Consider the following 23,436-nt stretch of genomic DNA (forward strand, 5'->3'; position numbering starts at 1 on the left):
GCTCTCAACACGACTGGGAACTCAACTCGGAGGCCTATGTTATCAACCTGAACAATGGGGGGGGGGTTTCTCCGCCTTGGGAAGAAGTGAACACGTTCATGTATTAGGAGCGTAAGCAGTCTCACTTAATGTCCAAAAAAAAATGGCCGACGTAACACTTCTTTGTGGGGAGAATGTCACGGGGTTACTGATAACAACAGGTCGAATGTCGCTGCCAATCAGAGCGAAACGCAGAACAAAAAAAAAAAGCACAGCTCCTTGTAGGGCGTCGACGTCTTCACGCGGCTGCTTCCTCGTTCCAATGTAAATTGCCCATTAACTACTGTCCTTGGCAAACTGTTTAATTCGCCGGGCTTGATCATCGTTTGATTGGATAAGTGCACACTTTCATATTCATGCATATTCATATTCATTCACTCACTTCAAATGTATGTGAATTAATTAGGATTGCCTTCCTGTGTCCTCACCAGCTATAAATAACAAACAGCCAGTGGTTTCCCATTCTGGGCCCTTTAATGTCGCTTGCGAGGGAAGGACTTGGTATTTTTTTGGGGGTAGGATACATGGTTCAGAATGCCACGCAACATCAGTAGACCCCTGGAGATTAGTTTGGTACAGCTGTCCAATCAGAATGCTGCTTACTGATACGGAATTCCTTTGCATTTAAATGCATCTAAAGTAGCTTTGTGTCAACTGAGACTTGTTAAGTAAAGCTAACTAGCTTTGTGTCAACTGAGTCTTGTTACATAAAGCTAACTAGCATTGTGTCAACTGAGTCTTGTTACATAAAGCTAACTAGCTTTGTGTCAACTGAGTCTTGTTACTCAAAGCTAACTAGCTTTGTGTCAACTGAGTCTTGATACATAAAGCTAACTAGCATTGTGTCAACTGAGTCTTGTTACTCAAAGCTAACTAGCTTTGTGTCAACTGAGTCTTGTTACATAAAGCTAACTAGCTTTGTGTCAACTGAGTCTTGTTACATAAAGCTAACTAGCTTTGTGTCAACTGAGACTTGTTACATAAAGCTAACTAGCTTTGTGTCAACTGAGTCTTGTTACTCAAAGCTAACTAGCTTTGTGTCAACTGAGTCTTGATACATAAAGCTAACTAGCATTGTGTCAACTGAGTCTTGTTACATAAAGCTAACTAGCTTTGTGTCAACTGAGACTTGTTAAGTAAAGCTAACTAGCTTTGTGTCAACTGAGTCTTGTTACATAAAGCTAACTAGCATTGTGTCAACTGAGACTTGTTAAGTAAAGCTAACTAGCTTTGTGTCAACTGAGACTTGTTAGGTAAAGCTAACTAGCTTTGTGTCAACTGAGTCTTGTTAAGTAAAGCTAACTAGCATTGTGTCAACTGAGTCTTGTTACATAAAGCTAACTAGCATTGTGTCAACTGAGTCTTGTTACTCAAAGCTAACTTGGACAAGAACCTGATTAGGAGACACTTCTCGGGAACATCAGACACAAATAAGTCTCACACGCACACGGAGACACGCACCCACACAAGAGCACACACTCACACGTCGATAATTGCATACTGCATGATAAGAAACCTTGGGTAATCCTCCCCTATAAGCATTTTGAGATATACAATATGGATGATGTGTGACTGGTGCACATTGAGATATACAATATTGATGTTGCATGATTGGTGCATTTTGGTGGACGTGAGAGCCTGTTCACAGTGTGTGTGTGTCTATATACTAGCCAAGTCTAAATCTACCACACTACCCACTCTAGGGACACCGGCAGGCCCTCTCGCATACCAATTAGCATTGAAAGAAAAAGGAGATTCAGGTATTTTGTTTACCCCCCCCCCCCCCCCCCCCCCCCAAAAAAAAAAATACTTTGATATCTGCTCTTGGTGCGCAAGCTCACAGTTTAAAGTGGAACAGACAGCGGCATTCTCATACATCACGGTTGAAGGAAAATCCTTGTTGGAAACTGTATGTCTATGAATTCAAATGAGTGTGGATAGAGCCTGTGGTGAGAGTACTTGTCGAATAGCGAGGGAGATTTTGACAATGGAACCCGGGAAACCAATGATTAGGCTGGGATATCTGCTTTGTGTTTGAAATTTTGAGGAAGAGACTAGCTATTTTTATTGAGCCCCTGGGGTGCCACATTTTGTTCTGGCCCAGCGTTAACACGCCTGCTTCAACTAATTCACCTATTTTCTAGCCCAGCACTAGCTGATTCCACTAATCAACTAATCACCAAAGCCTTTGATTAGTGCTGGGCTAGAACAACAACAAAAAAATACGCTTGAGGACCCAAAGTATTTCTAACATCAAACTCCTATAACATCAGTGAGATGTTTAACACAGTTTCAACATACCACGGCTTCATCCTCAGATAGAGCATGCTCCTCATCCTGGACGGGAGAGAGTTTCGCCTGGACTTCATCCACGGTAATACTGTGGCAGGCAAACAAACAGGGGAGAAAAGGGGTTAAAAACAATGAGGGAGGGGGGCAGGAAGGAGAGAAGGAAGGAAGGAAGGAAGTAAGGAAGTAAGGGAGAGAGGGAAGGAAGGAAGGAAGGAAGGAAGGAAGGAAGGAAGGAAGGAAGGAAGGAAGGAAGGAAGGAAGGAAGGAAAGAAGGGAGAGAGGGAAGGAGGGGAGTGAGTGAGTGAGTGAGTGAGTGAGTGAGTGAGTGAGTGAGTGAGTGAGTGAGTGAGTGAGTGAGTGAGGGAGGGAGGGAGGGAGGGAGGGAGGGAGCTAGAAGAAAAGTAAAGAAAGAGAGAAATAAAGAATGAAAGGAAAGAAGGAAAGCAAATAAGAAAGAAAGCAGGAAGATGGGAGACATCGAGATGGGGATCCAATATTATGTGCATTGATACAGTACTGATTGACAATTCCAAGCAGACACAGATACTGTGGAATAGATGGAGGGAAAGCTACAGAGCCAGATTCCTGTGTGTGATTCTCTTACTCTGGCTGGAGAAGAGGTGGGTGTCTAGCTTGGAGTGGAGCTCTCTGTTATACTCTACAGTGGCGCAGGGTGATTATCCCACTCTCTCTCTTCACAGCATCCCAACCTTTGATCAACTCTCCATGTCAAGGCCTCCACTAAGAGATGGCCATTGGATAAAGGAGAGAGGAGGCTTCCTGAAAGGGTGCATGTCTCTCCAATTTCAAAGTCAGTTGTTGCAACCCCTTGTGCAGCTTTAGTAAATGTGAGGTTGCCACTAGAAGGAGAAAACATTTTGAAAGTCTATTGCTGATGCATTCCATGGCCACACATGAAAGTCCTAACAGTGAGTGATATGTATCTTTCAGAGGGCACAAAGCCACGCACTCACTCATTTAAACAATCTCTCAGTCTTTCACTCACTCACAGACACACACAACCCTCTCTTGAGTGAACACTTAGCTCCCTCTGCCAGGTGTCTACACTGTTTCAGGGGCAGGGGTGTCAAACTCATTTTTCCTCGGGGCCGCTTTTGGGTCTTCACCGAGGTCCAGAGAGCCACCGTACTTAAAATGTGTTGTATTTCCTCGCCGCCAAAAATGTGCTAAAATTTGCTCCTTGACTGTCTAGATTTCATTTGAGTGACTGTTAGCTGTTAGCAATCTGGATTATAAGAGATAATACATGCCCATTATCATTTCTACACAGGGTATAGTGTCTTACAGTAGATCAGGTTATCTACTACAGGAAACATGGAGGGTATAGTGACGTAGGTCAGGTGATCTACTACAGGAAACATGGAGGGTATAGTGTCGTAGGTCAGGTGATCTACTACGGGAAACATGGGGGGGTATAGTGACGTAGGTCAGGTTATCTACTACAGGAAACCTGGAGGGTACATTGTAGTAGGTCAGGTTATCTACTACAGGAAACATGGAGGGTATAGTGACGTAGGTCAGGTTATCTACTACAGGAAACATGGAGGGTATAGTGACGTAGTTCAGGTTATCTACTACAGGAAACATGGAGGGTACATTGTAGTAGGTCAGGTTATCTACTACAGGAAACATGGAGGGTATAGTGACGTAGGTCAGGTTATCTACTACAGGAAACATGGAGGGTATAGTGACGTAGTTCAGGTTATCTACTACAGGAAACATGGAGGGTACATTGTAGTAGGTCAGGTTATCTACTACAGGAAACATGGAGGGTATAGTGACGTAGGTCAGGTGATCTACTACAGGAAACATGGAGGATATAGTGTCGTAGGTCAGGTGATCTACTACAGGAAACATGGAGGGTATAGTGACGTAGGTCAGGTTACCTACTACAGGAAACATGGAGGGTATAGTCTCTTAATGTAGGTCAGGTTATCTACTACAGGAAACATGGAGGGTATAGTGTCGTAGGTCAGGTGATCTACTACAGTAAACATGGAGGGTATAGTGACGTAGGTCAGGTGATCTACTACAGGAAACATGGAGGGTATAGTGTCGTAGGTCAGGTGATCTACTACAGGAAACATGGAGGGTATAGTGTCGTAGGTCAGGTGATCTACTACAGGAAACATGGAGGGTATAGTGTCGTAGGTCAGGTGATCTACTACAGGAAACATGGAGGGTATAGTGACGTAGGTCAGGTGATCTACTACAGGAAACATGGAGGGTATAGTGTCGTAGGTCAGGTGATCTACTACAGGAAACATGGAGGGTATAGTGTCGAAGGTCAGGTGATCTACTACAGGAAACATGGAGGGTATAGTGTCGTAGATCAGGTTATATACTGCTGGCGATCTGGCCTCAGTCCCAATCGCAGGGGACTACGGGAGGTTATCTTCAATCAGAGAAAATGTGACCGTGTGTGAACGAACACGCACAGACGACACACAATACACACAGACAAAGGGGGAGGGGGTCAAAACCACAACCCGTTGCTGTGCCGTGGTTTGTTTCCAGTAGCATTTGTTACACACTATTTATAAGCAGCACTACAGGTACCAGTTAATCCTGCACTGGGCTGCCAGCTGTCGGCACTGGGACTCGTTTGTGTGTGTGGTACTTATGAAGGCTTAGGGCAACATAACACAGAGAAGCAGAAACCCACCCAGGAGCCTACGATACATGTTTAGACAACGCTAAGACAACGCTAAGACGACGTTTAGAAGAAGAAGAAGAAGAAGACCAAGTTAAGCATGTTTCTTATCTTATATGATATGGCATTACCATGTCGAAACCAAAAGAAAGATGTCCATGAATCTAAAGCCTTCCTATTGGAGGGAGCCTTTATGCTGGGGGGGGGGGGGGAATCTAAAGCCTTCCTATTGGAGGGAGCCTTTATGCTGGGGGGGGGGGGGGGGGGGGATCTAAAGCCTTCCTATTGGAGAGAGCCTTTATGCTGGGGGGGGGGGGGGTCTAAAGCCTTCCTATTGGAGAGAGCCTTTATGCTGGGGGGGGGGGGAATCTAAAGCCTTCCTATTGGAGGGAGCCTTTATGCTGGGGGGGGGGGGGGGGGGGGATCTAAAGCCTTCCTATTGGAGAGAGCCTTTATGCTGGGGGGGGGGGGGGGATCTAAAGCCTTCCTATTGGAGAGAGCCTTTATGCTGGGGGGGGGGGGGGAATCTAAAGCCTTCCTATTGGAGGGAGCCTTTATGCTGGGGGGGGGGGATCTAAAGCCTTCCTATTGGAGAGAGCCTTTATGTTGGGGGGGGGGGGGGGGGGGGGGGCTTCTGAGACTTCATTTTTTTACATTTTATTACATTATTACATTACATTAATTTTATTTATTAAGTTCTTAAGAAGACAATAGTGATTATTAACGATAACGGAATAAATAAATAACACACATGAGATCCGCCTATAAATAGGGTGCAATTATCGCTGAATTTGCATATAATGATATATTCCTATCAAAAGGATTAAGAAAAGTGTAGCGTTTCAGGGTGACTAATTAGCAACAAAGAGACAACCTATTTTTTTTTTTTTTTTTTTTACAAGAGTCCAGAACGTGCATACTAACAGCATTTCGAGTCGGTACGTGGAAAACTGTGCTAGTATCAAGGTACATCATGCGCAAAAGCAATCTAAATTGCGCTTGGCACCGGGGCATGTTGAGAGCTACCCCCCCCCCCCCCCCCCCCCCCCCCCCCCCCCCCCCCCCCCCCCCCCCCCCCCCCCCCCCCCCTCGAGCCCAGAATCCACAATGACGGATTGACTGAAACAAATATCTGACTGATAAACAAGCGGAATATATTTTAGCTTAGTAATGTGTTTGTTTTAAGCCGAGCTCCCTGAACATCAGCGATGGGGAGGGGACAGACGCAGGCTGAATAACGGTGAACATCAAGAGGCTCAGGAAGTCATTAACCACCGCGCCACTAGCTAAAAAAAAAAGCTGCGCAAGCATTTCCTTCTGATGCGGCCATATGTTTTATAGCATGTTTAGTTTACAATCCCGGGGCCACCCTCTCCCGGAGAATATGCCTAGTTAGCTTGCACAGTATTGATTTCTTTCAGAGGCAGTGGTGGGGGTGGGTGGGGGGGGGGAATGTGGGTGGATGAGGAAAGGGAGATAACAGGCTCATTGGAAACTCGGTTGATTTTTCTGCAAGCCTGTGAGGAAATGTTAACATCTCACTGGGAAGCAAAACTGTAGCCATTCTCCATGAAGCAGACAGAGGAGGTTAAACACATCCCACAGCAGACAGAGGAGGTTAAACACATCCCACAGCAGACAGAGGAGGTTAAACACATCCCACAGCAGACAGAGGAGGTTAAACACAGCCCACAGCAGACAGAGGAGGTTAAACACAGCCCACAGCAGACAGAGGAGGTTAAACACAGCCGACAGCAGACAGACAGACAGAGGAGGTTAAACACAGCCGACAGCAGACAGACAGACAGAGGAGGTTAAACACAGCCGACAGCAGACAGACAGACAGAGGAGGTTCAACACAGCCCACAGCAGACAGAGGAGGTTAAACTTCAGCCCACAGCAGACAGAGGAGGTTAAACACAGCCGACAGCAGACAGACAGACAGAGGAGGTTAAACACAGCCCACAGCAGACAGACAGAGGAGGTTAAACACAGCCCACAGCAGACAGACAGAGGAGGTTAAACACAGCCCACAGCAGACAGACAGTGGAGGTTAAACACAGCCCACAGCAAACAGAGGAGGTTAAACACAGCCCACAGCAGACAGTCAGAGGAGGTTAAACACTGCCCACAGCAGACAGACAGAAGAGGTTAAACACAGCCCACAGCAGACAGACAGAGGAGGTTAAACACAGCCCACAGCAGACAGAGGAGGTTAAACACAGCCCACAGCAGACAGACAGAGGAGGTTAAACACAGCCCACAGCAGACAGAGGAGGTTAAACACTGCCCACAGCAGACAGACAGAGGAGGTTAAACACAGCCCACAGCAAACAGAGGAGGTTAAACACAGCCCACAGCAGACAGTCAGAGGAGGTTAAACACTGCCCACAGCAGACAGACAGAGGAGGTTAAACACAGCCCACAGCAGACAGAGGAGGTTAAACACTGCCCACAGCAGACAGACAGAGGAGGTTAAACACAGCCCACAGCAGACAGACAGAGGAGGTTAAACACAGCCCACAGCAGACAGACAGAGGAGGTTAAACACAGCCCACAGCAGACAGAGGAGGTTAAACACAGCCCACAGCAGACAGACAGAGGAGGTTAAACACAGCCCACAGCAGACAGAGGAGGTTAAACACTGCCCACAGCAGACAGACAGAGGAGGTTAAACACAGCCGACAGCAGACAGACAGAGGAGGTTAAACACAGCCCACAGCAGACAGACAGAGGAGGTTAAACACAGCCCACAGCAGACAGACAGAGGAGGTTAAACACAGCCCACAGCAGACAGACAGAGGAGGTTAAACACAGCCCACAGCAGACAGTCAAAGGAGGTTAAACACAGCCCACAGCAGACAGAGGAGGTTAAACACTGCCCACAGCAGACAGACAGAGGGGGTTAAACACAGCCCACAGCAGACAGACAGAGGAGGTTAAACACAGCCCACAGCAGACAGTCAAAGGAGGTTAAACACAGCCCACAGCAGACAGAGGAGGTTAAACATTGCCCACAGCAGACAGACAGAGGAGGTTAAACACAGCCCACAGCAGACAGACAGAGGAGGTTAAACACAGCCCACAGCAGACAGACAGAGGAGGTTAAACACAGCCCACAGCAGACAGACAGAGGAGGTTAAACACAGCCCACAGCAGACAGTCAAAGCAGGTTAAACACAGCCCACAGCAGACAGACAGAGGAGGTTAAACACAGCCCACAGCAGACAGACAGAGGAGGTTAAACACAGCCCACAGCAGACAGACAGAGGAGGTTAAACACAGCCCACAGCAGACAGACAGAGGAGGTTAAACACAGCCCACAGCAGACAGAGGAGGTTAAACACAGCCCACAGCAGACAGACAGAGGAGGTTAAACACAGCCCACAGCAGACAGAGGAGGTTAAACACTGCCCACAGCAGACAGACAGAGGAGGTTAAACACAGCCCACAGCAAACAGAGGAGGTTAAACACAGCCCACAGCAGACAGTCAGAGGAGGTTAAACACTGCCCACAGCAGACAGACAGAGGAGGTTAAACACAGCCCACAGCAGACAGACAGAGGAGGTTAAACACAGCCCACAGCAGACAGACAGAGGAGGTTAAACACAGCCCACAGCAGACAGAGGAGATTAAACACAGCCCACAGCAGACAGACAGAGGAGGTTAAACACAGCCCACAGCAGACAGAGGAGGTTAAACACTGCCCACAGCAGACAGACAGAGGAGGTTAAACACAGCCGACAGCAGACAGACAGAGGAGGTTAAACACAGCCCACAGCAGACAGACAGAGGAGGTTAAACACAGCCCACAGCAGACAGACAGAGGAGGTTAAACACAGCCCACAGCAGACAGAGGAGGTTAAACACTGCCCACAGCAGACAGACAGAGGAGGTTAAACACAGCCCACAGCAGACAGACAGAGGAGGTTAAACACAGCCCACAGCAGACAGACAGAGGAGGTTAAACACAGCCCACAGCAGACAGAGGAGGTTAAACACAGCCCACAGCAGACAGACAGAGGAGGTTAAACACAGCCCACAGCAGACAGAGGAGGTTAAACACTGCCCACAGCAGACAGACAGAGGAGGTTAAACACAGCCGACAGCAGACAGAAAGAGGAGGTTAAACACAGCCCACAGCAGACAGACAGAGGAGGTTAAACACAGCCCACAGCAGACAGTCAAAGGAGGTTAAACACAGCCCACAGCAAACAGAGGAGGTTAAACACTGCCCACAGCAGACAGACAGAGGAGGTTAAACACAGCCCACAGCAGACAGACAGAGGAGGTTAAACACAGCCCACAGCAGACAGACAGAGGAGGTTAAACACAGCCCACAGCAGACAGTCAAAGGAGGTTAAACACAGCCCACAGCAGACAGAGGAGGTTAAACATTGCCCACAGCAGACAGACAGAGGAGGTTAAACACAGCCCACAGCAGACAGAGGAGGTTAAACACTGCCCACAGCAGACAGACAGAGGAGGTTAAACACAGCCCACAGCAAACAGAGGAGGTTAAACACAGCCCACAGCAGACAGTCAGAGGAGGTTAAACACTGCCCACAGCAGACAGACAGAGGAGGTTAAACACAGCCCACAGCAGACAGACAGAGGAGGTTAAACACAGCCCACAGCAGACAGACAGAGGAGGTTAAACACAGCCCACAGCAGACAGAGGAGGTTAAACACAGCCCACAGCAGACAGACAGAGGAGGTTAAACACAGCCCACAGCAGACAGAGGAGGTTAAACACTGCCCACAGCAGACAGACAGAGGAGGTTAAACACAGCCGACAGCAGACAGACAGAGGAGGTTAAACACAGCCCACAGCAGACAGACAGAGGAGGTTAAACACAGCCCACAGCAGACAGACAGAGGAGGTTAAACACAGCCCACAGCAGACAGAGGAGGTTAAACACTGCCCACAGCAGACAGACAGAGGAGGTTAAACACAGCCCACAGCAGACAGACAGAGGAGGTTAAACACAGCCCACAGCAGACAGACAGAGGAGGTTAAACACAGCCCACAGCAGACAGAGGAGGTTAAACACAGCCCACAGCAGACAGACAGAGGAGGTTAAACACAGCCCACAGCAGACAGAGGAGGTTAAACACTGCCCACAGCAGACAGACAGAGGAGGTTAAACACAGCCGACAGCAGACAGAAAGAGGAGGTTAAACACAGCCCACAGCAGACAGACAGAGGAGGTTAAACACAGCCCACAGCAGACAGTCAAAGGAGGTTAAACACAGCCCACAGCAGACAGAGGAGGTTAAACACTGCCCACAGCAGACAGACAGAGGAGGTTAAACACAGCCCACAGCAGACAGACAGAGGAGGTTAAACACAGCCCACAGCAGACAGACAGAGGAGGTTAAACACAGCCCACAGCAGACAGTCAAAGGAGGTTAAACACAGCCCACAGCAGACAGAGGAGGTTAAACATTGCCCACAGCAGACAGACAGAGGAGGTTAAACACAGCCCACAGCAGACAGAGGAGGTTAAACACTGCCCACAGCAGACAGACAGAGGAGGTTAAACAGCCCACAGCAAACAGAGGAGGTTAAACACAGCCCACAGCAGACAGTCAGAGGAGGTTAAACACTGCCCACAGCAGACAGACAGAGGAGGTTAAACACAGCCCACAGCAGACAGACAGAGGAGGTTAAACACAGCCCACAGCAGACAGACAGAGGAGGTTAAACACAGCCCACAGCAGACAGAGGAGGTTAAACACAGCCCACAGCAGACAGACAGAGGAGGTTAAACACAGCCCACAGCAGACAGAGGAGGTTAAACACTGCCCACAGCAGACAGACAGAGGAGGTTAAACACAGCCGACAGCAGACAGACAGAGGAGGTTAAACACAGCCCACAGCAGACAGACAGAGGAGGTTAAACACAGCCCACAGCAGACAGACAGAGGAGGTTAAACACAGCCCACAGCAGACAGAGGAGGTTAAACACTGCCCACAGCAGACAGACAGAGGAGGTTAAACACAGCCCACAGCAGACAGACAGAGGAGGTTAAACACAGCCCACAGCAGACAGACAGAGGAGGTTAAACACAGCCCACAGCAGACAGAGGAGGTTAAACACAGCCCACAGCAGACAGACAGAGGAGGTTAAACACAGCCCACAGCAGACAGAGGAGGTTAAACACTGCCCACAGCAGACAGACAGAGGAGATTAAACACAGCCGACAGCAGACAGACAGAGGAGGTTAAACACAGCCCACAGCAGACAGACAGAGGAGGTTAAACACAGCCCACAGCAGACAGTCAAAGGAGGTTAAACACAGCCCACAGCAGACAGAGGAGGTTAAACACTGCCCACAGCAGACAGACAGAGGAGGTTAAACACAGCCCACAGCAGACAGACAGAGGAGGTTAAACACAGCCCACAGCAGACAGACAGAGGAGGTTAAACACAGCCCACAGCAGACAGTCAAAGGAGGTTAAACACAGCCCACAGCAGACAGAGGAGGTTAAACATTGCCCACAGCAGACAGACAGAGGAGGTTAAACACAGCCCACAGCAGACAGACAGAGGAGGTTAAACACAGCCCACAGCAGACAGACAGAGGAGGTTAAACACAGCCCACAGCAGACAGACAGAGGTTGTTAAACACAGCCCACAGCAGACAGTCAAAGGAGGTTAAACACAGCCCACAGCAGACAGACAGAGGAGGTTAAACACAGCCCACAGCAGACAGACAGAGGAGGTTAAACACAGCCCACAGCAGACAGACAGAGGAGGTTAAACACAGCCCACAGCAGACAGACAGAGGAGGTTAAACACAGCCCACAGCAGACAGAGGAGGTTAAACACAGCCCACAGCAGACAGAGGAGGTTAAACACAGCCCACAGCAGACAGACAGAGGAGGTTAAACACAGCCCACAGCAGACAGAGGAGGTTAAACACAGCCCACAGCAGACAGACAGAGGAGGTTAAACACAGCCCACAGCAGACAGACAGAGGAGGTTAAACACAGCCCACAGCAGAGAGCTAGAAGTCTCGCTGGCCGAAAACGGGTCAGTCGAAGCCTTTGAGGCGTCAGATTATGCAACGCAAACAAGGCAATGCTTCCCGGTGCCGAGGGAGCACAACCGACACAAGGTGGGATGGTTGAGCGGGAGGGGGGGATGTTCATGGAGACAAACGACACAAGGTGGGATGGTTGAGCGGGAGGGGGGGATGTTCATGGAGACAAACGACACAAGGTGGGATGGTTGAGCGGGAGGGGATGTTCATGGAGACAAACGACACAAGGTGGGATGGTTGAGCGGGGGGGGATGTTCATGGAGACAAACGACACAAGGTGGGATGGTTGAGCGGGGGGGGATGTTCATGGAGCACAACCGACACAAGGTGGGATGGTTGAGCGGGGGGGGATGTTCATGGAGCACAACCGACACAAGGTGGGATGGTTGAGAGGGAGGGGGATGTTCATGGAGCACAACCGACACAAGGTGGGATGGTTGAGCGGGGGGGGATGTTCATGGAGCACAACCGACACAAGGTGGGATGGTTGAGAGGGAGGGGGATGTTCATGGAGCACAACCGACACAAGGTGGGATGGTTGAGAGGGGGGGGATGTTCATGGAGCACAACCGACACAAGGTGGGATGGTTGAGAGGGGGGGGATGTTCATGGAGCACAACCGACACAAGGTGGGATGGTTGAGAGGGAGGGGGATGTTCATGGAGCACAACCGACACAAGGTGGGATGGTTGAGCGGGGGGGGATGTTCATGGAGCACAACCGACACAAGGTGGGATGGTTGAGAGGGGGGGGATGTTCATGGAGCACAACCGACACAAGGTGGGATGGTTGAGCGGGGGGGGATGTTCATGGAGCACAACCGACACAAGGTGGGATGGTTGAGCGGGGGGGGATGTTCATGGAGCACAACCGACACAAGGTGGGATGGTTGAGCGGGGGGGGATGTTCATGGAGCACAACCGACACAAGGTGGGATGGTTGAGAGGGGGGGGATGTTCATGGAGCACAACCGACACAAGGTGGGATGGTTGAGAGGGGGGGGATGTTCATGGAGCACAACCGACACAAGGTGGGATGGTTGAGAGGGAGGGGGATGTTCATGGAGCACAACCGACACAAGGTGGGATGGTTGAGCGGGGGGGGATGTTCATGGAGCACAACCGACACAAGGTGGGATGGTTGAGAGGGGGGGGATGTTCATGGAGCACAACCGACACAAGGTGGGATGGTTGAGCGGGGGGGGATGTTCATGGAGCACAACCGACACAAGGTGGGATGGTTGAGCGGGGGGGGATGTTCATGGAGCACAACCGACACAAGGTGGGATGGTTGAGCGGGGGGGGGATGTTCATGGAGCACAACCGACACAAGGTGGGATGGTTGAGAGGGGGGGGATGTTCATGGAGCACAACCGACACAAGGTGGGATGGTTGAGAGGGAGGGGGATGTTCATGGAGCACAACCGACACAAGGTGGGATGGTTGAGCGGGGGGGGATGTTCATGGAGCACAACCGACACAAGGTGGGATGGTTGAGAGGGGGGGGATGTTCATGGAGCACAACCGACACAAGGTGGGATGGTTGAGAGGGGGGGGATGTTCATGGAGCACAACCGACACAAGGTGGGATGGTTGAGAGGGGGGGGATGTTCATGGAGCACAACCGACACAAGGTGGGATGGTTGAGAGGGGGGGGATGTTCATGGAGCACAACCGACACAAGGTGGGATGGTTGAGAGGGGGGGGATGTTCATGGAGCACAACCGACACAAGGTGGGATGGTTGAGAGGGAGGGGGATGTTCATGGAGCACAACCGACACAAGGTGGGATGGTTGAGAGGGGGGGGATGTTCATGGAGCACAACCGACACAAGGTGGGATGGTTGAGAGGGGGGGGATGTTCATGGAGCACAACCGACACAAGGTGGGATGGTTGAGAGGGAGGGGGATGTTCATGGAGCACAACCGACACAAGGTGGGATGGTTGAGCGGGGGGGGATGTTCATGGAGCACAACCGACACAAGGTGGGATGGTTGAGGGGGGGGGGGGATGTTCATGGAGCACAACCGACACAAGGTGGGATGGTTGAGCGGGAGGGGATGTTCATGGAGACAAACGACGCAAGGTGGGATGGTTGAGGGGGGGGGGGGATGTTCATGGAGCACAACCGACACAAGGTGGGATGGTTGAGGGGGGGGGGGATGTTCATGGAGCACAACCGACACAAGGTGGGATGGTTGAGCGGGAGGGGATGTTCATGGAGACAAACGACACAAGGTGGGATGGTTGAGCGGGGGGGGGGGATGTTCATGGAGCACAACCGACACAAGGTGGGATGGTTGAGCGGGAGGGGATGTTCATGGAGACAAACGACACAAGGTGGGATGGTTGAGCGGGGGGGGGGGATGTTCATGGAGACAAACGACACAAGGTGGGATGGTTGAGCGGGGGGATGTTCATGGAGACAAACGACACAAGGTGGGATGGTTGAGAGGGGGGGGGGGGGGGGGGGGATGTTCATGGAGCACAACCGACACAAGGTGGGATGGTTGAGCGGGAGGGGATGTTCATGGAGACAAACGACACAAGGTGGGATGGTTGAGCGGGAGGGGATGTTCATGGAGACAAACGACACAAGGTGGGATGGTTGAGAGGGAGGGGGATGTTCATGGAGACAAACGACACAAGGTGGGATGGTTGAGAGGGAGGGGGGGATGTTCATGGAGACAAACGACACAAGGTGGGATGGTTGAGCGGGGGGGGGGATGTTCATGGAGACAAACGACACAAGGTGGGATGGTTGAGCGGGGGGGGGGATGTTCATGGAGACAAACGACACAAGGTGGGATGGTTGTTGAGCGGGAGGGGGATGTTCATGGAGACCAACGACACTCACCGACAGAGTTGGGAGACGAAAGAACGGGAGGAGGAGACGCATTCCAAGATGAATGAGACCTATGAGTTAACCATTTTTCTTACTGACCGCTACGAAAGAGGTACAATCAATCATTGAATCGAAGGTAGACAAAGTCAAGATATTATCTAAATTTAATACAGTTGGTCGGCAGTTATGATTCGTTAGCTAGCCTTGAACACCATATTAGTCTAATAAGATCATCCTGATAGGTGAGGTATCTTAATCAACCTGATAAAATATGCAAAGTTTATTCAGAAGGAAGCATTTGAGAACGGTAATTCTAATTGAGAAAACTTCTGTGTGTGTATATATGCTAAAGTAAAATTCATCCATGCATGGTAACTAGTTAAAACATTAAAACAACACATGTGAGATCTAGCTTATGATTAGCCCATGGTATTTACAGATAGGCAAACCCCCATGCTTCAGAATATATATTTATAAAAACACTACGCAGCATCATTTGGGCCACAGGTGAACATGCTTATGAAGATAGCAAGTTCAAACCCCCGAGCTGACAAGGTACAAATCTGTCGTTCTGCCCCTGAACAAGGCAGTTAACTCACTGTTCCTAGGCCGTCATTGAAAATAAGAATTTGTTCTTAACCGACTTTCCTAGTTAAATGAAGGTAAAAATAAATTGCTAATATACTGTAGACCATAGGCTATATGCATGGTCCACCATATTAAAATCATTTTGACATAATTTTGACCAATATGTTAATTAGTCCCATTTCTGGAGATGGAAATTATATTTTAGACGGTGCCAGTAGAATGTTAGTAGTAGAATGTAATTGAACTTTGAACTCTTTGTACATAAAATGTCTCCGGCAGAGACAAAAAAGGAAACCTCCCCCTCTGTGACTTTTTCCCCCTCCACTGCTACAAAAATTTCCAGAGGAAACACTGCAAGTAACCTTGGTAACACTGCATGTTTGGTAGTATATATATACAGTGAATGTAAAAGCGAGGTTCTTTACCTTCCATCTCTATTGCTGTCCAACTCTTTGAAAACGCTGATTGGAGACTCAGGCCTATAGTGACTCGTGGGACCTGTGAACACAGCACACAACAATGCAGGGTTACTGTGAAATCACCTGATAACGTTCCAGGCTACATAGTTGTGAACTGTGAAATCACCTGATAACATTCCAGGCTACATAGTTGTGAACTGTGAAATCACCTGATAACGTTCCAGGCTACATGGAGGGAGGGAGGGAGGGAGGGAGGGAGGGAGGGAGGGAGGGAGGGAGGGAGGGAGGACTGAGGGGAGGGACGGAGGATGGACTGAGGGGAGGGGGATGGAAGAAGGATGGATGGATGGACAGAGGGCAGGGAGGATGGACTGAGGGGAGGGAGAGGGAGGATGGATGGACTAAGGGGAGTGGGAGGATGGATGGACTGAGGAGAGGGGGAGGGAGGGAGGATGGGCTGAGGGGAGGGGGAGGGAGGGAGGATGGACTGAGGGGAGGGCGAGGGAGGATGGACTGAGGGGAGGGGGAGGGAGGATGGACTGAGGGGAGGGGGAGGGAGGATGGACTGAGGGGAGGGGGAGGGAGGATGGACTGAGGGGAGGAGGAGGAAGGATGGACTGAGGGGAGGGGGAGGAAGGATGGACTGAGGGGAGGGGGAGGAAGGATGGACTGAGGGGAGGGGGAGGAAGGATGGACTGAGGGGAGGGGGGGAGGATGGGCTGAGGGGAGGAGGGAGGGGGGTTCACCCAGTGCTTGGGCAATCAGGCGATGAGTCAGTCATGCTGAGAGAACATTTGGTTCTACTGTAAAAAATATATATAAAAAATAAAACATAAAAACGTGTCAGGATCCAGAATGCAATCAGGGCGCTTTGTGCTGTACGGCAACATAATGACATGATTTCCCCTCTGTTCGCCATTCGCCCTAGTTTTCAGGCACTGGAAAAAGGCTACACTCCCGCACTCCTTCACCGAACCACGTGAGCCACATTCACTTTCCGATCACAAGAAACGAGATGAGCAAGAAAGGGGGAAGTTGACCTCCATTCACGACTAAACCAATCCCTTATCATTGACTCAATCTAAAAGGGGCAAACTGATTGCCCCAAAGATGTAGAAAGAAGCACTTTACATAATGCTAATTACACACCCGCCATAATTAGCTTTCTGTACATGATTTGGCTAATTGTGGAAAAGCTAATTGTGAAATTAGCCATTTTCTCCACCATACAGTGTGCTGCATTAAGAATCCTTGTGTTTAGATATTTAACAGAGCAAAATATGAACACTGAATTGCATTGGACACTATTTATCTTCAATTTATAGATCCAGGGTTAAGGTCAATTCCTATTTAACTTGAAATTCTAAATTCAATTCTTGATTTCACTCATGAAGTGGAGAGTGTTATTTGAGTTCCATTTTCGAATTTCAACAATCTTCAAGTTCCGGAATTTAATTGATTCGACTGTTTGGACTTTTTTTTTTAATTGAAATTGTAAAACATGAAATGTTTTCTTTGGGAATTCAGTATTTTTTACATTTCCCACTAAATGTATTTAATGGATAATGTAACATTGGCTTGCAGGATTGGTTTTAAATCAGTTCAACTTGTATTTCTACATTTCCAGTATAGCTAGGCTATCTGAACAGTAACAGTGTTCAGCCTGAAAGCCTGAGGGAATTTAATTAGAATTGGAATTTGTGGAATTGTTAAGGATAATGAATTTGGAATTGAATTCTTGGAATTTACCAAACGTTGGAATTGAGAGGAATTTAATTATCTCTGAATTCAAAAGACTGACCTGGAATTTGTATTGAATTAAATGTCATTTACAAGGAGAGAGATTCTAATTAGAATGTGGAATTCACCCCCTGACCTTTGTTCAAAAATTCCAAAAGTTCACAGGAAGAATCATTCAACGAGAAACTACATTTTATGTCAACTCTGAATATAAAGTGACAGTTCACCCAAATTACAAAATTACTCATTTGTGTAAGCAGTCTACGGACAACGACCATGTTGTGGGTTTGTGTACTTAGCCACTGTCACCAACACTGCTAACCAAATCAAGGACTGCAGCCCTTCCTGGTCCATATACTGCTTTCAGCGTCAGGAAATAATATGTCTTTTATCCCCCATCTCATGAAAACCTTTCCATGTATTCAGCTGTTGCATGGGTTCATGGTAACATGGTGAGGTGATGTCCTCTTGCAAACGCAACATATTCTGTATCTGTCATTGTAAAGACATGTCCTGTGTTTCAACTGCTGGCATTTCTGTATAGCACTTTGTGACATCTGCTAATGTAAAAAAAAAGCTTCAGAAATGCATTTGATTGATTGATATCCCACCCTGCTGCTTGACATTCTCCACCCATCTGCAGTCCCTCTGCTCTCTCCATCCTGATATCCCACCCTGCTGCAGTCTCTCTGCTCTCTCCATCCTGATATCCCACCCTGCTGCTTGACATTCTCCACCCATCCGCAGTCCCTCTGCTCTCTCCATCCTGATATCCCATCCATCTGCAGTCTCTCTGCTCTCTCCATCCTGATATCCCACCCTACTGCAGTCTCTCTGCTCTCTCCATCCTGATATCCCACCCTGCTGCAGTCCCTCTGCTCTCTCCATCCTGATATCCCACCCTGCTGCAGTCCCTCTGCTCTCTCCATCCTGATATCCCACCCATCTGCAGTCTCTCTGCTCTCTCCATCCTGATATCCCACCCATCTGCAGTCTCTCTGCTCTCTCCATCCTGATATCCCACCCTGCTGCAGTCCCTCTGCTCTCTCCATCCTGATATCCCACCCATCTGCAGTCTCTCTGCTCTCTCCATCCTGATATCCCACCCTGCTGCAGTCCCTCTGCTCTCTCCATCCTGATATCCCACCCTGCTGCAGTCCCTCTGCTCTCTCCATCCTGATATCCCACCCATCTGCAGTCTCTCTGCTCTCTCCATCCTGATATCCCACCCTGCTGCAGTCCCTCTGCTCTCGCCATCCTGATATCCCACCCTGCTGCAGTCCCTCTGCTCTCTCCATCCTGATATCCCACCCTGCTGCAGTCCCTCTGCTCTCTCCATCCTTTCTTCCACTCATCTTGTGGGAGACAATCTCATCCCTCCGTTCACTGCAGCTGTAGCAGCCAGAGCCGTACAATGGGGGGAGATAGTCAGAGAGAGAGAGAGAGAAAGAGAAGGATGAAGTGAGAGTGCGAGAGAGAGGGGGAGGGAGTGAGTGGGAGAGAGGCAGAGAGAGATAAAGAAAAAGAGAGAGAGTGAGGGAAGCGAGTTCGGAGGCGCTGGCTCTCCTGGCAGACGGCACATATAGCTCGCTATGTTTACTAATGGAGACCATCAGTCATCCGTGGAGCGTTACCGTAGTGATTGCACACCGAGAGCTCTTAAAGTAAAGGGAGAGAAGAGAGAGAATGGAACACATCAGATGGACCCTTAAGATCTATACCTGCAGTACATGTAACAAATCATTCAGGGAGCTTCTTTGTTCCCGGGGTTAATACGGAAGACTTCCATGAGACGGGGGGGGGCACGGAAGACGTCCATGAGACGGGGGGGGCACGGAAGACGTCCATGAGACGGGGGGGGAACGGAAGACGTCCATGAGACGGAGGGGGCCACGGAAGACGTCCATGAGACGGGGGGGAGGCACGGAAGACGTCCATGAGACGGGGGGGAGGCACGGAAGACGTCCATGAGACGGGGGGGTGCACGGAAGACGTCCATGAGACTGGGGGGGGGGCACGGAAGACGTCCATGAGACGGGGGAGGCACAGAAGACTTCCATGAGACGGGGGGGGAGGCACGGTAGACTTCCATGAGACGGGGGGGGGGCACGGTAGACTTCCATGAGACGAGCACAGAAGCAAAAAAAGCCAAAAGAAATCAGCACTGTGTGAAATTCGTATATAAACTTCAAATAGAGTACCAGTCAAAAGTTTGGACACACCTCGTCATTCAAGGGTTTTTCTTTATTTATACTATTTTCTACATTGTAGAATAATAGTGAAGACATCAACACTATGGAATAACACATATGGAAACATGTAGTAACCAACAAAGTGTTAAATCAAAATATATTTGAGATTCTTCAAAGTAGCCACCCTTTGCCTTGATGACAGCGTTGCATACTCTTGGCATTCACTCAACCACCTTCAACCACAGCCTTGAAGGAGTTCCCACACATGCTGAGCACTTGTTGGCTGCTTTTCCTTCACTCAGCGGTCCAACTCATCCCGAACCATCTCAAATGCGTTGAGGTCGGGTGATTGTGGTGGCCAGGTCATCTGATACTTGGCCAGATCACTCTCCTTGGTCAAATAGCCCTTACACAGCCTGGAGGTGTGTTTTGGGTCATTGTCCTGTTGAAAAATAAATGATAGTCCCACTAAGAGCAAACCAGATAGGATGGCGTATCGCTGCAGAATTCTGTGGTAGCCATTCTGGTTAAGTGTGCCTTGAATTCTAAATAAATCACTGACAGTGTCACCAGCAAAGCACACCCACACCATAACACCTCCTCCATGCTTCAAGGTGGGAACCATACATGCAGAGATCATCCGTTCACCTACTCTGCATCTCACAGAGACATGGCGGTTGGGAACCAAAAATCTCAAATTTGGACTCATCAGACCAAAGGACAGATTTCCACTGGTCTCATGTCCATTGCTCGTGTTTCTTGGCCAAAGCAAGTCCCTTCTTCTCGTTGGTGTCCTTTAGAAGTGGTTTCTTTGCAGCAATTCGTCCATGAAGGCCTGGTTCATGCAGTCTCCTCTGAACAGTTGATGTTGAGATGTGTCTGTTACTTGAACTCTGTGAAGCATTTATTTGGGCTGCAATCTGAGGTGCAGGTAACTCTAATGAACTTATCCTCTACAGCAGAGGTAACTCTGGGTCTTCCTTTCCTGTGGCGGTCCTCATGAGAGCCAGTTTCATCATAGAACTTGATGGTTTTTACGACTGCACCTTCACGATAGACTGACCTTCATGTCTTAAAGTAATGATGGACTGTCATATCTCTTTGCTTATTTGAGCTGTTCTTGACATAATATGGACTTGGTAATTTGGTAATATCTTCTATATACCACCCCTACCTGGTCACAACCCAACTTATTGGCTCAAACGCATTAAGAAGTAAAGAAATTCTATAAATGAATTAACAAGGCACACCTGTTAAATGAAATGCATTCCAGGTGACTACCTCATTCAGCTGGTTGAGAGAATGCCAAGAGTGTGCAAAGCTGTCATCAAGGCCAAGGGTGGCTACTTTGAAGAACCTCAAATATAAAATATATTTTGATTTGTTTAACACTTTTTTTTAGATACTACATGATTCCATATGTGTTATTTCATAGTGTTGATGTCTTCACTATTATTCTACAATGTAGAAAATAGTAAAAAGAAAGAAAAACCCTTGAATGAGTAGGAGTGTCCAAACTGTTGACTGGTACTGTATCTTAAAGAATCCTTGACATAATAATATATTCTGACCATTTTGTCACAATAACAGAATGGAATCAATGTCAAGGACTTGCTCTCAGGTGTCAAGTGCACTTGATGTGCTTTTAAACCAAGTCCTGCTGGCCTCATGGATGGGCCAAATGTGGACCTTTAGAAAACATGCATTAAGGCAGCTCACAGACGCTCCAAGTCAAAAAATCAGGTCAGCCGGTGGAATAGCTGGAGGAAACCCCTTACATCTCCGAGTGGACCTATGTACAGTTGAAGTCGGAAGTTTACAAACACCTTAGCCAAATGCATATAAACTCAGTTTTTCACACTTCTTGACATTTAAATCTGAGTAAAAATTCCCTGTCTTAGGTCAGTTAGGATCACCACTTTATTTTAAGAATGTGAAATGTCAGAATAATAGTAGAGAGAATTATTTATTTCAGCTTTTATTTCTTTCATCACATTCCCAGTGGGTCAGAAGTTCAATTAGAATTTGGTAGCATTGCCTTTAAATTGTTGAACTTGGGTCAAATGTTTCTGGTAGCCTTCCACAAGCCTCCCACAAATTTTGGCCCATTCCTCCTGACAGAGCTGGTGTAAATGAGTCAGGTTTGTAAGGCCTCCTTGCTCGCACACGCTTTTTCAGTTCTGCCCAAATATTTTCTATAGGATTGAGGCCAGGGCTTTGTGATGGCCACTCCAATACCTTGACTTTGTTGTCCTTAAGCCATTTTGCCACAACTTTGGAAGTATGCTTGGGGTCATTGTCCATTTGGAAGACCCATTCGCGACCAAGCTTTTAACTTCATGACTGATGTCGCTTCAATATATCCACATAATTTTCTTTCCTCATGATGCCATCTATTTTGTGAAGTGCACCAGTCCCTCCTGCAGCAAAGCACCTCCACAACATGATGCTGCCACCCCCGTGCTTCACGGTTGGGATGGTGTTCTTCGGCTTGCAAGTCTCCCCCTTTTTCCTTCAAACATAACGATGGTCATTATGACCAAACAGTTCTATTTTTGTTTCATCAGACCAGAGGACATGTCTCCAAAAAGTATGATCTTTGTCCCCATGTCCAGTTGCAAACCGTAGTCTGGCTTTTTTTATGGCGGTTTTGGAGCAGTGGCTTCTTCCTTGCCGAGCGGCCTTTCAGGTTATGTCGATATTGGACTCGTTTTACTGTGGATATAGATAATTTTGTACTTGTTTTCCTCCAGCATCTTCACAAGGTCCTTTGCTGTTGTTCTGGGATTGATTTGCACTTTTCGCACCAAAGTAGGTTCATCTCTAGGAGACAGAACGCATCTCCTTCCTGAGCCGTATGACGGCTGCGTGGCCCCATGATGTTTATACTTGTGTACTATTGTTTGTACAGATGAAAGTGGTACCTTCAGGTATTTGGAAATTGCTCTCAAGGATGAACCAGACTTTTTTTTCTGAGGTCTTGGCTGATTTATTTTGATTTTCCCATGATGTCAAGCAAAGAGGCAATGAGTTTGAAGGTAGGCCTTGAAATACATCCCCAGGTACACCTCCAATTGACTCAAATTATGTCAATTAGCCTATCAGAAGCTTCTAAAGCCATGACATAATTTTCTGGAATTTTCCAAGCTGTTTAAAGGCACAGTCAACTTAGTGTATGTAAACTTCTGACCCACTGGATTTGTGATACAGTGAATTATAAGTGAAATGATCTGTCTGTAAAAAAAAATTAAATGACTTGTGTCATGCACCAAGTAGATGTCCTAACCGACTTGCCAAAGCTATAGTTTGTTAACAAGAAATTTATGGAGTGGTTTAAAAACGAGTTTTAATGACTCCAACATAAGTGTATGTAAACTTCTGACTTCAATTGTAGCTCCACATCGGAACATGACACACTTCAATACAATGGGACAGAGAGAAGATTTGCATATGGGGCAGTGCTATTTAGGGTTGTTAAGAGTTTTGATCAGCATGACAATTCTAACCTGATGCTACCTGGGCCTGATGAGCCATACAGTATATTAAATATGTTATGAGCCACACATTAATGATATTTAAATAAGCCCAAGCCCAAG

General features: G+C 48.2%; 1 protein-coding gene across 1 annotated transcript in view; it reads right to left on the minus strand.

Moving 5' to 3' along the window:
- Positions 1-23,436, minus strand: part of LOC110500776 (glucosidase 2 subunit beta) — a 319,402-nt gene that overhangs the window by 275,600 nt on the left and 20,366 nt on the right. Inside the window, exons 7-8 of the mRNA XM_036958295.1 lie at positions 15,915-15,987; positions 2,341-2,419 (exon numbers count right to left, since the gene is read on the minus strand). Of these exons, the coding sequence (XP_036814190.1) occupies positions 2,341-2,419; positions 15,915-15,987 (152 nt within the window). The remainder of the gene's footprint in view (positions 1-2,340; positions 2,420-15,914; positions 15,988-23,436) is intronic.

This window comes from Oncorhynchus mykiss, chromosome 21 (genome assembly GCF_013265735.2).
Source record: "Oncorhynchus mykiss isolate Arlee chromosome 21, USDA_OmykA_1.1, whole genome shotgun sequence".
In the NCBI taxonomy this organism is placed as follows: Eukaryota; Metazoa; Chordata; class Actinopteri; order Salmoniformes; family Salmonidae; genus Oncorhynchus; species Oncorhynchus mykiss.